At 32.0% G+C, this 18,870-nt stretch overlaps 1 protein-coding gene and 1 pseudogene across 1 annotated transcript; both read left to right on the forward strand.

Moving 5' to 3' along the window:
- Positions 1-10,456: 10,456 nt before the first annotated feature.
- Positions 10,457-12,732, forward strand: LOC107019717 (annotated as a pseudogene).
- A 2,131-nt stretch (positions 12,733-14,863) lies between these two features.
- On the forward strand, positions 14,864-15,981 carry LOC107020053 (cytosolic sulfotransferase 12-like). Its single transcript, XM_015220389.2, has one exon. It carries the CDS (start codon positions 14,864-14,866, stop codon positions 15,851-15,853), a length of 990 nt encoding a protein of 329 aa, XP_015075875.1. The 3' UTR covers positions 15,854-15,981.
- Positions 15,982-18,870: the final 2,889 nt, after the last annotated feature.

Here is an 18,870-nt window from a genome sequence, read left to right on the forward strand (position 1 = left end):
GGCACGAAACGAGGCAATGAGCTCCATAAGGGAGGTTCAATTCCCCTTTCACAACACATTCTTAACCCACTACGCTCAGAAAATACCCTTAACGCTATGATCCATTTTTGAAGATTTATTTATACAAATTTAATTCCTTAAAGTCGTACCGATTCCTTTACGAGTTATCTAGCCGATTATGCAATCAAATTTCTATTTACTTCACCCGATTGCTACCAGAGTCTCCTACACTTTGATGACTTCAATTTCTCCAAATTTGGACAAGGTTGGGAAATTACTAATAATAGGAAAAAGTTTTTCCAGACCTGATTTTTTCTCGTTGGCATTTCTATAACGACGAAACACAATCGTTACAAAGATATGAAAAATAAAGAATAAATTCGAATTGAGTTTTTCTAAAAATAAATTATATATAGAGCATTTTTACTTCTAGTAGCTTTATAAAAAAAATTAGAATTTGATTATTAAATTTAGGCAGAACACATAAGCGGCCCCTTGAACTTGCACGCTTTTTCCCTGTATACACCTTAACAAGAGCTCCTTCCTTTGAACACTTAAACCACTCAAAAAGTGTACAAATCAAACACACGTGTCTGACTTATCACCTGTCGTTTGAAGCACGCCTTTTGAGTGCATGAGTGAGAAAAAAATTGATGTGTCTGATTTGACATACTTAACAGTAAATTTTTCCCCTTTATTTATCCATCCTAAATTATTCCCTTTTTTTAATTTCTATTCTCTTTCTTCTCCATATCTCACCATTGTTTCTGCTGGAGATCAAAAAAAATTCTTATTCATATTCTTTACAGCGATTGAAATGTCCAATTTGTCGATTTCAAATTCTTCTGTTGCGAATGTGTTTTGTCGATGTGGGGTTAACGCTGAATTGAAAACCTTATGGACACAAATTAGTACAGGACGTCGATTCTTTTGCTGTAAAAACACAAAGGTAAGATTTTTATTATTATTTTAAATTTGGTTAAACAAATCGCTACCAATCGCTAATTATAGTTAAATTATTATAATAATTGTGTAGAGAAGAGGTGGTTGTGATTTTTTTCGATGGTACGATGATGATCTACCGCCTCAAGCAAAAAAGATCATATGGGGCCTATTGAAAAGAATCAAATCATATGAACAAGAGAGAAAGCGGGCAACAAAAATCAGGATCATATGTGTTATTGCTCTCGTGATTTTCGCTATATGACAATATTTATGTTAGTAGGATTAGAGTGATTGTATCAGTAGTCTTGTATTTCTGTTGTACTGATGTTAGACTAAGGAATGGACATAAGTTGTTCATTAATCTATCATAATTTGCTTGTTTATTCACCTCTATTGTATTGCATTATTTCGATTCCTCTTATTAACCTCCAAACGACAATAACCATATTAAGTGAACAACACAACAATAAGCTCCAAACAAGCATAAATTATAGACAAAAAATTCTTTGCATTATGCTTTATTGGTCGAGTCAATCTTCTTGGAGAAGACTTGAAAAGGATTTTCCAAGCATATTTCTAGCAAGAAAATCCACAGTCAAATCATTAGTTATAATTTACATCAAAAACATATTAAAGCAGTCTCAGTATTGTTTCCTGCTTGCATTACAGATTCAACATAAAACAACCCCCAAGAGTACATCAAAAATACCCAAGACACAGAAAATAGTCACACCCATGTTCTTGTTATTGTTGCACTAGACATTTGCAGATCCACCCCTTTTGAACTTGCGTTGTAATTGTGAAGTGGTGACGACATCTTTACCCTTCCATTTCAGTCCACGAGCCTTATAACCAATATTAATGTTTGTTGGTGTTGCACACTTGAAAATAGCTGGAGCAACAACTCTTTCACCTATTGTACAAAGCTGAATACAAGAAACTAAAATTAAGTGTCTATTATCAAAGTAGGTAGATTATAAATAATTAAAGGTGGTTATACTCTTACATTTAATGTTTGTCTGCCACTTATATCATCAATGTAGATGCCAAATCCCACAGTATTAGGCCTTTTGTTTCCTCCTGTTGATGTTGATTTTCCTTCTCTTCACATGCCTTTTCCTGCTTGTTGCCCTTTTGTAACAGTTGAAGTATCATCGCCTCCTCTCCCCCTACCTCTTCTCCTGCCTCTTCCAGCTTGTTGAACTCTCCCAACAGTTAAAGTATCATCACAAATAGAAGTTGATTGTTGGCCTGAGCTGACATGTTGTGATGGTTTCGAGGTTGGTGATTGGCTAAAACCTACAGGATTGCCTTGAGTTAGCAGGTTGGCTAAAACCTACAGGTTGCCTTGAGCTTTGAGGTTGCCTTGAGCTAGAAGGTTGGCTTGAGCTTGAAGATTGCCTTGAACTTTGAGGCTGACTTGAGCTAGCAGGTTGGGTTGAGCTTTGAGGTGGGCTTGAGCTTGCAGGTTGGCTTGACCTTCCAGGTCCAGGTTGGGTTGAGCTTCCAGGCTAACCCAATTCAGAGGATTAAATAGTGTAAATAAGATGAAGAAAAATTGTAATGTATTTTATTTATTTAATTGAAGTAATCAAGGGTGGCTTAAGTATTACCACATATTTACAGGCTTTATTATTGTGGCCTTGTTGATGACACTTGGAGCAAGTTATTTTTACACCTTTCCGAGATAACTTCTCATACTTCTTTCTTGGTTCATCCTTTGGCTTTAAACTGAATTTTGGTGGTCTGCCAGACATTTGTTTTGGTTCAGGAGGCTCAATCACTATATCACTAGTGTGAAGCCACATTTTCATATTAGGTATTGGCTTGATAAAGTAATTATAAGCCTTCATGAAAGTATCTTTTTTTGTACAACATGATCTTCAGGGTCTTGGCCTGCATGCTGATGTGCCAAAACAACATGTTGACATGGTATGCCTCTCAACTGCCAGGTTCTACAAGTACATGTCTTTTTTCTGATATCAACATTATGCCTATGACCCTCTAAAATTTCATATTCAAATTGGCCATTGAACCTAACTTGATAATCTCAAGCATAAACTTTGTTTTTTTCAAGTACTAAACTAGCCAAAGAAGAAATCTCTGATATCCAAGTGTCAACAAATTTTCTCATCTCCACATTTCTGTCCATTATCTTATGTCTAATCTCCTCTAACATGGTGATAATTGATTTATGCCTAGCAGCTAATAACCAAAAGTTAAATGTCTCACACATATTATTCTCAACAATATCACACTTAGCATGCTCCTTAAAATATGATTTTGCACCATGTCTTTCTTTCATAATGTAACAAGTCCCCACAGATGTTCTTATTACTAAGTTTAGCAAGTTTGTCCATTTCATCTTGAAATTTTACCTCAAAACTTGATTTTGCACATCTTTAGAATTGTTTTCTTCTTTCTTCTCCTCTCCAGGTCTTCTGCCAATTGGACCAAATGTGTCTAGCACACATCCTCTGCTCACAATCTGGCAGCAACTCCATTACGGCTGCTACAAGACCCTACATATCATAATAATTTATTATTAGTAATAATTAAATAAATAGGCAATGAGATCAAAATAAATAAAATAACATTAAACTAACCTTTTGCATATCAGACATCACATTCAATCCATGTCCAGTGCCTAAGTATAGATCTTGTATCAAGAAATTGATGAAGAAACTCCAATTGTACTTTGTTTCTTGATCAACAACTGCCCAAGCAATTGGAAACATTTGTTGATTTCCATTCCTACCAACTGCAACCAAAAATTCACCCTTGCAAGCACCCTTCAGAAAACATCCATCAAACCCAATGATTTTTCTACATCCTTCCAACCAACCTCCCCTTAGTGCATCAAAACAAACATAAAAGTAAACAAATAAAACTTTTCGTGGAGTAGATTTTCTGTCTGTCCTCACCCAACATGAACTATCAGGATTAGTATGTTTTATCATGTCTGCATACACAACCTTGCAAACTCCATCTTACAATCACCCATAAACTCCTTGAGAATCATCAATTTTGCCCTATAACAAAGAGTTCTTCCAACATACAATTTTGTATCCTTCCTTACCAACTCTTGAATTTACCCCAACTTTATATGAGGTTGAGAAACTATTATGTCCCTAAACTTATTTCCAATAAAGTTAGATGTACACAACTTGTTCTTGGTTGTGGTAGGGCACTGATAAACAAGGTAGTATTTTTTAACAATAAAGTCACCAGAGTCTTTGTCTAGACTAGCATACAACAACCATTTGCATTTCTTATGTTGACATTTAACACTGATTCTATATTTTTCATTAGCCTTCAATTTTAATTTGACTTTATATTCCACAACATACTCTACTACAGCCTTTTCAAATTCTATAGCATTTTTAAATACCATGCCAAGCTCAAATATAGCAACTACACAATCAGGATCAAATCTGACATTTTTACTTTTTCTTCTAGCTGGTAAATCAACACCTTCCACAGCTTCAGGATCTAATTCATCCCTATTATCATCACTATCCAGTTCTGAACTATCAATATATTGTTCATCTCCCCCAATCTTCCTACATATCTAGAAGTTTTGTTCCTTCCAATGTCTTCAAATCCCCTATCAATACCAGCGACTCCAACAATTATTTCCTTTGTAGGAATTGATTTTTTCCCTGCAATTTGGTTCTCCTTTCATTTCTAAGATTTCTCAACTCTTCATCAATCTCTGTGTCATCTTCATCTGGAATAAAATACTTTTGTGAATCATCACTGCAATCCCAATCAGTTTTAACACCTTCAAGATCTGATGCATCATATACACCAACTTCAACATTAATATTCTCATATTAGGTATCTTGTTGTGTAACTCTTCATCCACACCAACTTCAATATCAATATTCTCAGATTGAGCAGCTCTTTGTTGGTCCCCTTCATCCACATTAATATTATTTGAGTTTTTTTACCCCATCCTTATTAACACTTTCACTAATTGTTGACCCACAAAGATAACCTGTAGGGACCTTATCTTTAACAACATCTACCTTATCCACGACATGTTCAACATACAAGTCCAAAAAGTTACCATCACCTGGGTCTTCTATAAGCTTTAGTAAACTGAAATCATTATCCACTAAGTCAAAGTTATTGCTTGTAGGGTTTTTAAAATAAAATCACCCACATTAACATACCCTAGATCTTTAGTATAAAAAAACAATTCCATTAAGAAAAAGTGGTCTTTATCGATACCTACATATTCCACTTCACTTTTCCCTATGTAAGTAAGACCTTCACCAGATGTGTCTTTCACAAATTCACCCCCATGGTGAAAACGAGTTAGTATAATAATATCCATAAGATTCCCTGAAAGAATTCAAATAAAGCCGACAAATTACTGACAAGGAAACCCTAAAAAATCAAACTTTATTCACATGTGTACAAAACATTATCACTGTACTAACAAACAAAAATAGACGCTACATTTAAAGGGGAAACTGCAACAATAGTCAACATATTCGAAAATGAACTTACTTCTCAAGATTTTGACAGCACAAAATCTCCTAGTTTCCCGAATTAGCTGTAGAACACAACAACAACATTTATTTTCTTCAATCCGTAGGAAGAATACATGAAGATTAGAGAGATGACTGCAAGGTTTCCTTAGAGAATCGACCACATTGAGCGGGAATCGTGAATGAAATTCTAGGATTTTTTCAAAATGAATTTTGGGGATTTAGGGGAATGACTGAGGGGTTGGGTGTGGGGTTGAGTGTTTTACCACGTAGATTAGAATTTTTCCCCGTAGGAGGTGTGTAATGTCACGTGCTCTATCATAAAATAAATGCCTCAAACGACTGTGAAAAGTCAGCCATATGTGTTTGATAGGTACACTTCTTGAGTGGTTTAAGTGTTCAATAGGAAGAAGCTCTTGTTAAGGTGTCTAAACGGAAAAGGCGTGCAAGTTCAAGGGGTCGCTTATGTGTTCTGCCTTAAATTTAATTTAAATAATTATTTTAAAATTTTAGTGAAAAGAAAAAATGATCAAAATTTAATGTTTACTGTGCTTCTTATTTTTTTTGGTTATATTTTTAAGTTGTAGGTCTCTAATTAGATATTATTCTAATAGATAATATGAGTTTTGAATTTTTGAAAAAATTACATATTTATTAACAATGATTAGATATCTAATTAAGATTTTTAATGGATAATGTATTAATTTTGAATTATTAAAAATATAACTGATTTATTAATAATAATTAGAAATTAATTAGGAGTCCTTTAAAAATGTAAAAATAAATTCTTCGAACTCGTGCATGCGTGCATTTATAAACCTTCACGTATGGCCATGATACAGCTGGGGTAAGAAACCTAAGTGTGCTTCAGCTTAAAATAAATGCTTCGAGCTCGTGCGTGTGCACATTTATAAACCTTCACGTTGGACCGCTGGGCTAAGAAACTTAGGTGTGCTTCAAGGTATCCAAAATATGTTATTTAACCATTTAAAGTATAATTTTACTAATATGCACGATGTAATTTTACGATGAAGAGTGTTAAATTGGACACTCTGAGCCTAGTGTACCTCCGCCCTTGCGTATGCAATACGTAAGATAATAAGGCCAGGAATATTGAAGTTATTAAAAAGTTATCTAATTAGACATATATCGATACTATCTTCCCCCTCCCCCCTCCCCAGTCACTAGTTATGTATCAGATTTGGAGTCCGATACATTAAAAATATCATTCCTTAAAATTAGCCTAAAATAGAGTTCTTATATATTCCCCTACGGATCTGACTTCTCCATTTCTCTTCTCTCCGTTTTCCCGAAGTTCCTATTTGGATTAGTGACACATGGCATAGGTTAAAAGAAATGGCTAAGATTTAATTTTCCAAAGTAAATCTCTAACCATGATTTAACTAATATATACAATATATATTTAGTACTAAAAATTATTATAATCTCACATTCTTATCAACATATTATCTTGTACATAAATATAGGAAAATAAAAGTTCTTCATAATTACTTTTTTAAACTGCTGCAAAATATAGCTAATATTAATTTTGGAGGAAATAGAAAAAAGGTGAAATAAAATAGGAAAAATAATGCTTTTCAATAGTTAATGGTTAAAAAGAAAAATTCAATGAAAAAATGCAATAAAAATGTCAACTTAAAAATAAAATAAAATAAGATAAACATCCCAAGGAAAAAAAGTTAGGAAGAAAACTTTTTTCCCCTTACAAGATAATATGTAGAGCTGTCGAAATGGGTTTGGCCCGCTCGGTCGGTCCGACCCTGCCCTAGAATTAAGTGGGGTTTGAGCCTGATTTTTTTGGTCTATTTAGGAATGACACTTTTTAGCCCAATCTTATTTGGTCCGCTAGCCTCATAGGCCTAACCCGCAAGCCTCAGAGATCAGCTCGTGAGCTATGACTATTTAAAAATATTTTCATAAATACTTTTAGTAGTATTTTATTTGTAAAAATTTTATCAATAAAATTTTTTTAAAAATAAAAAATTAAATCTTTTAAACTAGCTAGTTTTTTTTGGGAGGAATGGTGGAATGATCTACATTTTTTCTGCTAAATCTTACTTTGACTATCATGTATTTTTGTAAGTATTCACCGAAGTGTGTGATTCATAAATATATTTTTGTAACTATTCTCCGAAGTGTGTGATTGATAAATGAAAATTTGTATATATTCATTTCGTGTTCATAGACGTCAACGTTCCATACTCTTAGATACTCTTTCTAAGAGAGTAATATTGTTCATTTTTTTTGTTGAAGGGCCAACCCATCTAATCCGTGACCCGCTGCTCATGGCTGAGATGGACTGTTATTTTATAGGTCATTTAATTAAAAGAGTCAGCTCATCCCAACCCATTTAACTCTAGCCCGTTAGGGTTGGGTTGGGTCAACCCATTTTGACAGCTCCAATAATATGTTGTTAAGATTGTGGGATTATAGTCAGTAATTTTTAAAATTAATTTATAAAATATATTCATTAGTTAAATCATGGTTAGAGATTTAGTTTAAAAAATTAAATCTTATCTATTGATTTTAACCTATGTCATATGTCATTAATCCAAATAGAAACTTGGAAAAATTGAAAAAAAAAAAGAAATGGACAGAAGTCAGATCCATTCACCTACTTAATTATCTCCCTAATTATATTTTAACTTCTAGCCAATCCGTTATCCACCCTCTCTTCATTCTTACTAGGGGTGGCAAGGGGATCGGGATGGCCCGCCCCGGCCCGCGTCCCGACCCGAACCCGGCCCATCCCCCAGGGTTTAAGATGTTTAAGGGGTGGGGGATGAGGGGGCCGGTTCACCCCTGCGTCCCGGTCGACCCGGCCCGGTTGAACCGGCCGGTTCGCGGGATCCCCCTATTTTTTTCTTTTTTTTTTAAATTTTAAAAAATTGACCGTTTAGATCCGTTGGAGAAATGGCTAGTGGGCCCCCCCCCAACGGATATATGTCCCTTTTTGTGTTCCCAAACACCCCCTACCACCCCCCTACTTTTAAAACTTTATTTTAAACACTCAAGTCATAATAATTACACTTTAACCCATTTTTAATACTATAAATATACCTATCCCCTAATATTTCTTACAAAATCATCTATTCTCATTTCTCTCATCTTTTTTGTATATCCTCTCAACTCTCAAGTGTCAATCTTAATTTCTATTCCATTTTAATTCTCATATTATTAGAATCCATATATTTCAATTTTCAATTCAAAATTTTCATATTATATCAATAAATATAATTATATTATCTCATATTTGTTATCAAGTATTGGTTGGAGACTTGGAGTTACAAATTACAAGTTACAACAAATCACAAGCTTCAACAATCGGTTTAACGTCTGCTATTAACGCAGACGTTTGGTACATTCGTTTCATAATATTTATATTTTATTTTTCGTCTTTATTTTTGTGTTATTATTATTTTTATATTACACTTTATATATATATATATATATATATAATTAAGTATGATTTCTAGCAAAAAAATAGCGGTAAAGGAAAATAGAAAGCACAAGATAACGAAGAAAGTAGACTTTTTTAATTATTTAATTTTGGTAAAAAAATAGTAAATAAAAGAATAGTAGTAAAAGTGGTGGTACTTCATCTAAATCAACGAGTAGAGTTAGATTTAACAAAAATGATTCTACTAATGTTGATGATACTCCTTATAATATTGATTCAAATGTTCAACNAAAAAAATAGTAAAGAAAAAAAGAGTAGTAAAAGTGGTGGTACTTCATCTAAATCAACGAGTAGAGTTATATTTAACATAAACGATTCTACTTATATTGATGATACTCCTTATAATATTGATTCAAATGTTCAACTCGATCACGAAAGTTTAGAACGACGTTATGGTAATATTAATCCTAATGTTGATGAAATTCAGGTGAAGAAGTAGAAGCTGATTTGGGAGAAGAGGAGTTAGAAGAAACACCTACTAGTCCGGTGACAGAAGTTTCAAATGAGACTATCAATTTACCAGAGCAAAATTTTGGACATCCACCCCTTATACCTCCCACAAGGGAGAAGGTGAAGTATCAACGACCTAAAACTTCTATTGTGTGGCAATTTATGACTTTTGATAAAGAAAATAGTGTTGCTATTTGTAATAAGTGTAAGCAACATTTTAAACATAAACAAGGTGGGGGTCAAGGTGGAACGGGGGGATTAAATAGACATTTATTATCTTGTGTGCCGATTCAATATAAAGAAGTTAAAGCATTAGCCAATAGAAAAAAGGGAATTTCAATTAATGAATTAGATATTACCGGTAATGCATCGATAGGGGCTTCTAACATGGTTCAAGAAACATTAGATCCTTTTAACCCCGCTGGTCCAATAACACAACGTAAATATAATAAGGAATTAGATCGGGAAAATTTAGCTAAAATGGTTTCTGTTTGTGGTTTGCCTTATAGTTTTCCTTCAAATCCCGATTTTGTTGAATATATTCAACAAACTTCTAATCCGGATTATAGAGGCTTTTCAAGAAATACTGTTAAATCTGATGTTTTTGAATATCAAGTTAAACATTGTCAATTTCTTCATTGTCTATTTAGCATATTAGATAGTAGAGTGTCTATAACTTCGGACATGGGTCGTAGTGTTAATGGAAATGATTATTTAACTATTACTGCACATTGGATTGATCATAATTGGAATTTGCAAAAAATAATTATAAGTTATAAACTATGTATAGAGAAAAAAATTGGTGCATATTTAGCTTCAAATATTTTAAGTGTTTTAGATTATTATATGATTATAGATAAAATAATGTCTGTCGCATTAGATAATGCATCTAATAATACAAACGCTGCTAAAATGTTAAAAGTTAGATTATGTCCAATTGACAATAATGTTTTTCATGTTAGATGTGTTGCACATATATTAAATTTAGTTGTACAAGATGGTATTTCATTATTTGATTGTGGTAGCGTAAAAGTTGAATATGTTGTTACCTGAATTTTTCATACTTCCAATTTCATGTTATATGCGAGGTTTTCTTGGTCTTAATTCTACTAACCGTGATGATTTTGAAGAATATTTTAATCAATCTTTAGAAGTATTGGAAATCAAAGATGGCAATGAAGATTTATTAGGATGGTGGAGTACGCGAAGCGATGCATTTCCAACTTTGAGCAAAATGGTCCGTGATGTTCTAGCTATTCATGCTTCATCAGTTGCATCGGAGGCTGCTTTCAGTGCGGCAAGGTTTCAAATTGGTGATCATAAACATTCATTGGCGGAAGACAGTTTGGAAACAACAGTTTTATTTAGAGACTGGTCAAATGCCAAAAGGAGAAATAACAATTTGCCAAAGTTAAGTAAAAAACAAGCAAATTGGATCAAAACATTAATTGAATGCAGTGATGATGAATTAGAGGCACAAGAATTTCTAACAAGTTTTCCAACACCGGAGGATATCACCATCGATATGATGCGACAATTAGAATTAAATTTTAAAGGAGAAAACAGATATTTTTATATTACATTCGAGAACTAATTGAAACAGAACCCTTACTAGAAGGTGGCTGCGTAAAATTAGTTACTCATCTAATATCTATAACAAATATTAGTATTACGTATGAGAACTTATTGAAACAGAACCCTTCCTAGAAGGTGGCTGCGTAAAATTAGTTACTCATCTAATATCTATAACAAATATTAGTATTACGTATGAGAACTTATTGAAACAGAACCCTTCCTAGAAGGTGGCTGCGTAGATTAGTTACTCCACTAATATTTGTTAATTGTGAGTTGTAACTTCTAAGTTCTATTGAATAAATTTGAAGGTTTTAACTTTTGTTCAAGTTTTTTTTTATATTTGAAAATTGAAACTTTATAATTTTAAACTACTAAATCTAGTATTCTAACTGTACTTTACTGCCGTTGAGTGGTTCGCTGACACCGGAGACAATTTACATTACTTTAAAATATTTAAATTACAAATTAAAGTTCTCAAATTTGAAATTTAAAACTTTAAAGTTGAAACTTGAAATTTGAAACATGAATCTTAAAATTTGAAAATTGAAACTTTAAATTTGAAAATTTATTTTGATATTTGAAAAACAAAAATTAAATTTAAAATTTATTAGCTAAAGACGTATAATTTCAATAAAAATATATAAGTATTTTAAAAAAAATCCCCCGTCCCATGCCGTCCCGTCCCGTCCCCCCAAATCCCATCCCATCCCGTATATATAGTGGGACGGAATGGGACCTATTTTTGTCCCCCCAATCCCGGTCCCCCCAATCCCGGTCCCGTGCCAAATCCCCTCTCCCCGTCACCCGTCCCGTCCCGTCCCCCTTCGTCCCGTCCCCCAGTCCCCTTCCCCGTCCCCTTGCCAGCCCTAAATTTCTTACCTCCCATGTTGGTCACTTAATTCTCTTTACCTCTTCTGTCTCAGTACAATTTTCTTCAATGAAAAATAAAGCATTAGAAATCAAATTATTGAAGTCTGTAACTGATTTAATCATTAAGTTATATATTTAAATTTTTTTTATAGCTTTCAATTGATATATTTTATTTTCTAGATTTGGATAGTTATACCAAATTATTTCCTTGAAAGTTCATTAATTTAGATTATTCTTTATTTACTTTAATGGCCAACTTTAAATTATATTCATGATCAAACTGAATAAATTTAAATATCATTTTATATTCAGATTTTTAATCGTTCACTTCACCTAGACTCTTGAACCTCATGTGCCCTTTGCTTCATTGAAAAAATCAGTCTAGGATTCTAGAAGCAAACTTATTTACTTATGTAGTAATCCAAGAGATACTTTTATTTTTTTGTGACATTTTACAAATAATATAATACTTGATAATCACAAAGATACCAATTACATTGAAGAAATGTTTGGTCATTTTTTGAAAAGGTATGCGTCTTTATGATCCGTTTTTGAATCATGTATTGAATTATTGGAAAGAAATTATAGAAAAGCTTGATAAAGTACTTTTCTTGATGTTTGAAGAAATTTAAAGCAACCTAAATTCAGCTTAAACACTTGACTGAATTCTTGAAATATCTATTTGTCATCGAAGAAGAAAATTTTGGAGTTGCAGATGGAATATTAAGAGTGTGTAGCTTTAGATATTTGAGGAATTTGGAGGTGATTAAAAAAGGAAAAATGTTAGCTGGAGTGAAAAATAAAAATCTCTTTCATCGAGGGGAAGTTCAAGATTAGACGAATTATTTTTCTCTAGAGATGAATGATAAACTCAATAATATCACTGAAAAAAAGTTTCAAGAATCAGAATAAAATTTTCATATATTTGATTTGGCATTAATATGATATAACGCGAACTGAATGTAGTTTATTTATTTTCAAAATCAATAATGTACGAATAGTTGTGTTTGAGAGTAATGTAACAAGAACATACAATAAAAGCTCTATTGTATCACTAATATATATTATTTTAAATGTTCATTACTCGAATTGTTTGCAAATTATGCATTAATTTTAATGAATTGTATTTTTAGCGTGATTTTCTTATAATTGACTGTTTGCAAAATATAAAAATGTATCAAGTTAACTATGAATAGATGATGCATTTTTGTTATACTATATTATACCAAATTCATTATATGTGATGATATAGAAGTTTGTATTTTACTATCATTATCATTTTAAAGAGTTTTACGTCAAACTTTGTTGCTAGTAATTGACGTACTAATGAAATATTGGATTTTAAAAAGGTGTGGATGAAAAATGAAGAGTTGTAACTTTATGAAGAGTTGCGACTTTTATGAAGAGTTGTGACTTTTATGAAATGTTGTGACTTTTATGAAACGTTGTGACTTTTATGGAAAGTTGTGACTTTTATGAAAGACGACCTTTCTGAAAGATTGTGACGTTTTCAAAGGTTTGTGACCTTTCCGGTAAGGCACAATAAGAACCTTTTTGCACTACCCCGTTGTTTTCTATAAATTGAGGGATTTCCTCTCATTTTAATAGAGAATTCATGGACTTCTTCTTCAACTACTAAATCTAGTATTCTAACTGTACTTTACTGCCGTTGAGTGGTTCGCTGACACCGGAGTTTTTGGTATCTATACTCTGGTGATTGAGATCATTTTGCCCTGGGAGGTCATATTCCAAATCAAACCTCGGATACTAGAGGGGAATAATTTTCTTAAGGGGACACTGTGAGTTCAGTGGACTTGATCTTTTTCCTATGAAAAATTTTCCAGATTCTGGTACGTGTTTTACAAATTTTAGATTTGTAAATTAATTTCAGTTCTTCTATTCTTTTGTTCTTCACTGGTTCATTAAACTTGATAACTTCGTGTTTCTGCAAAGTTTGTTGGAATCAGTAAGATTCTTTAGACACATATTAACAACAATTCTTCTTTAAGAAAAATATTTCGTATATTTTTTTTAATCTGTTTCTGATTCTAGTTTCACTACTACTTTTAATTTCTAATTGTGAAAATATTCTTAAACTTTGTCGTCTTACAAAAATGTTCAAAATTTTATTCTAAATATATTTGGAATACAAGATGAATAACATGAAAGTGACACCTCGTTGCGCTCAAATTTGAGACTTTACTCTAATAATCGTCAGAGTCATTTCTCAACTCTTTCTTTCGTTTGCAAATAAAATAAAAAATTACTCCGAAAAACGAAACTCACATAATTAAATGATTAGAGAAAAAAAGAGGCACACGACTCTATGTATACTCGTGCATATTTTTCATAAAGCATGGTAGAAAATATGAAGCTTCGAATACATGCAAGTTAAAGTAACTCGATAAATTGAGTATGATATGCTTCCTTCGCTCACTATTACTTGTTTATCATATTAAAAATAATTATTTTGCTTTTATTTGCATACTTTAGCATATCAAGAAAAAGGGAAAGACAAAATTTAATATTATTTTTAACTTTAAAAAATGTTTTTTTCCCCAAATTATTCCCAACTCCATTAAGACTATATATATAAATTGATATGAATATTATATTAAAATATTCACGTCATATATGTGTTTTTTAAAAAGAATATAAACTTTATCAGAAATAAATAAAAGTAAATGGAGAAAACATATGAATAAATTATATTATTTTTGTCGTTTAAATTAGATTGTTATGGTTAAAAGTGATATAAATAAACTCCAAAAAATTAGTCTTGAAATTAAAATTACAATCTGACATAGAACAAAACATTTAATGAATTTTGCTAACTATTCTACCATACTCTCATTAATAACACTCTCTTAATAAATTAAATAAGTTAATCAAAGCAATTATCACTAATAGAAAGACATGAAAAATGTGAAGTGGTGAGCTCACATGAAGTGTATGACTAAACGTTCACATGAATAATAAGTGTATTCATGAATATTTGTAATAAAAACCCCACACTTGAAAAAAATACTCAAATCATAAAATCATGACACCTTCTCCTCCCAAATATTTACAAGAGGATAATCTAAGTGAAGAGTGCAAGAAATTGCTCTCTATCTTACCAAAAGGAAAGGCATGGATTGGGTCATATATCTACAATTATCAAGGTTGTTGGATACCACCAAGATTGCTTCAAGGTATGATTGCATGTCAACAACAATTTCAAGCAGAAGATAGTGATATCATTCTTGTTACTACTCCAAAGTCAGGAACTACTTGCTTAAAATCACTTTTATTCGCTCTAGTGAATCGAGTGAAACGTCCTATTTTTGAACCTAATCATCCTTTACTTGTTAAAAACCCTCATGCGCTTGTTCCATTCTTGGAGCATGAACTCTACGTTGATGGTCACGTTCCTGATTTTTCAACTTTCACTTCACCTAGACTTTTGGCAACTCACATGCCATTTGCTTCATTGCCAAAATCAGTCCTGGATTCAAAAACCAAACTTATTTACTTATGTAGGAATCCTAAGGACACTTTTATTTCTATGTGGCATTTTGCAAACAATTTAAGATGTCATCACAAAGATACCAATTCCATTCATGAAATGTTTGATCTTTTTTGTGAAGGGTTGAGCTTTTCTGGTCCCTTTTGGAATCACGTGTTGGATTATTGGAAACAAAGCATAGAAAATCCTAACAAAGTATTTTTCTTAATGTACGAAGAAATTAAAGAGAAACCAAAAATTCAACTTAAACGCTTGGCTGAATTTTTGGAAAGTCCATTTTCTACCGAAGAAGAAAATTGTGGAGTGGTGGATGAAATATTAAGAATGTGCAGCTTTGAGAATTTGAAAAGTTTGGAGGTGAACACAAATGGAAAGTTGTCATCTGGAGAGGAAAATAAAGTGTTCTTTCGTCGAGGAGAAATTGGAGATTGGAGGAATTATTTTACTGCAGAGATGAATGATAAGCTCAATCATATCATTGAAGAAAAGTTTCAAGGAACTGGATTGAAGTTTCAATATGCTTAATTAATAAGTATTAATATGCTATAGTTTCAATTGACTGCAATTACATATTTTGAAAGTAAGTATCGAACTAGTTGTGTCTGAGAGTAATGTAACAAGAATAGACAACAAAAGTTCTATTGTTGTATTAATACTATTTTAAATGTTCATTACTCAAATTTGTTGCAAATTTCATAGTAAACTAGTATTTATTCGAGCTTCGCGCAGTTATTCGCAAAATTTAAAAAATTATGAAATTAAACTTGTTGCAAGTAAGTTTAAAATGTTAAATATTTTTAAATTTATTAAATAATATTTTTATGATTTTGATATATATGAATAAAGAAATAAATAAAAGCAATTCTCGCAAATAATAGACAAAGAAGTTACGTTGTAAAACTCAACTATTCGAAAATCCAAAAGTCTAATCATATTATCACGTATATATTTTAAGGAAAAGAAGTAAAAATAAAATAAAAATAACTACAGCAATATTACAACACAAAAACTAAATGAAAACATTTTTTCTAAAGATACACTTTGTAATGACACAGAAGGTCATTTTTGAAAATATTAAATATTAATGTAACTTGAGTTAATTAATCGATATTAATGAATTAAAATAAATGTTAGAAGATTAGGGAAATTCTTTCATGTCATTAATGCTAAAGGAAATTGGACTAAGCATTTTTGCTGATTCAACGTGAGTTTTTTTTTAAATATTATTAATTATTATGAATTTTCTTAAATTAACAATAATGAAGCAATGATTGCAATGATAAAGGAACTGATGACATATTTAATAAAATTAGTTTCAGTTTGTGTATAAATTCTCACAGTAATATAACGAGATAAGTAATTAATTATTAAGTGTATTATATTATATTAAATTATTAGGATGGTATTATTAGAGAAATTGAAACTCTCTCAAGGCTTGAAATTTGGAAAATATGACAACTAGAATGTTAATTGATGTCAAGATTTAAGAACTTAATTATAAACATGGGTGAACTTTGGGTTAAGATTAAACATATAGTAATATGAGTATTATTACTTTCAAAATCTTATCGGGATTATTAGTGTGAATAGATTGCTTTGAGTTAGAAGTACAACGAAAAGGGAAGGGTCAAGTTCCGGAGTGATTGTTCAATTGTTTGAGGCAAGTGGATTTCTAAACCCTTACTAAGTATATGGAATGCGTGTATTTCCTTGTGATATATGTTTGGGAGTAACGGGACTTGGTGATGTGTTGATTTGTCCACATTGATTAATTCTAGTGATAAAAACAAATGGTGATATAAGGCAAAGTGAATTATTGCTTGTGTGAGATGTGTTGATAACGGAGAATGATTTGAAAGGCTTGTTGAATCATTGTTGATGTTTTTGTGAATGACGCAATGTTATGAAAATGGTGATATCCTCTTTATTTGTGTGAACATGTCATTTGCATTATTTTAAGACATGGTTATGACAAGTGTTATGTGCATTGAGAAAGAATGAGAACTAAAAAGGAAGTACCTTTTGAGGGACGTATCGCGCGCCACGATGGATACTAAATTTCGAGGGAGGTATCGCGCGCCGCGATGATTACTATTATCGATGGTCGTGTCGTGCGCCGCGACAGATGCATGGACAGATATGTTTCCCATGGGTCCCCGACTGAGAGACAGCGGGTATGTATCATTTGATCAGACATATATCATTATACTTGACATTGCATTGCACGTACTTATCATTAGTGAACCTGATATTGTGTTTTGTTGATCTTGTGAATGCCTTTCTGCGGAATTTGTGATTGATGAATATTGAGCTTGTTGTTGGAGATATATAATTTGTTGAAGTATTGTGGTTGAGTTATATGTAATTTGTCAAGGTGTTGTTGTGGATAATATGTAATTTCTCAAAGTGTTGTTGTGGAGGATATGCAATTTGTCTAAGTGTTGTTGTTGAGCTATATGTTATGTAACTGTGAACTGTTAGGTTGGGTTGATTTTCATGCAGGTTGTAGTTGCGGAGGTGCGCTTGGGGTGGTAAGAGTACCCGTATTCTGTTCCCTTAGCTTGTGTTTAAGGATTTACTTGCTGAGTACCGTGTGGCTTGTTACTCACCCCTTGCTTTTACAATATTTTTTGTAGGTTACTAGCCCGAGCCTTTGTGATAAATTTTCTTCTTTTCAGAGGCTTCTTGGAGATTTGTGAGGTAGTTGTTTGTCGTATTTTTAAGTTGATAGTAATTTTTCTGCATTTTATTATAATACTTGAGTTTTAGACTGACTTATCTTAGTGGGATAAGACGAGTGTCATCACGCTCAATTTTGGGTCATGACACACTTTCTAACAAATATATTTTTGAAAGTATAGTCAAACAAATTTACAATTAATCTACGGTGTCGTGTGGCTATCTAATTAAGGAACTTGATGTGATTAAATTTCGTAGAAATATGTAGATTGAACTTGAAGGGAATTTCGAGGTATTTTGTGATGCTTCTTTAAATTTCTACTTTATGATTTTTTTCATGATATATCATAAAATTTGTAATCTACAATATCTAAATCTGCAATGCTCCATTGTCATTTCTGACTCAAAAACATAAGAATTTATTTAAATAATGGATCAAACAAAATGATTTATGATTTCAAATGAATTGATGAAGTAATAAGCTGCATACTATTTTTTTTTTTAAAAAAAATATAACTAGTAAAATCATTGATCAAAAAGAAGGGCACATTACTTCTTAGATCTTGATAAGATAATAATATTCATTGGTGTTTAATTATATGAGAAGTTAAAATAATATAATATAATATAGAATAAAATAATAAAAATAAAAATTAAATTAAAAAGTTTAAATAATAATTTTCTTTTTCTGTAACGACCTATTTAGTCGTTTTGAGCAGCAGATTTTATTTCTGGAAAAACTGGCTGAGTCGACGGATCCCACGACGGACCATCATGGGCACGACGGACCGTCGAGGGGGTCTCGTTCCAAAACACTTAGAATTCTGAAATTTGGGTACTGAAATCGACTCTCTGAACTTCGT

The sequence above is a fragment of the Solanum pennellii genome, chromosome 5 (genome assembly GCF_001406875.1).
Source record: "Solanum pennellii chromosome 5, SPENNV200".
NCBI lineage: Eukaryota > Viridiplantae > Streptophyta > Magnoliopsida > Solanales > Solanaceae > Solanum > Solanum pennellii.

Excerpts from the sequence above, each read along its gene's own strand:
- LOC107020053 (XM_015220389.2), top strand. The coding sequence starts at position 14,864 with ATGACACCTTCTCCTCCCAAATATTTACAAGAGGATAATCTAAGTGAA.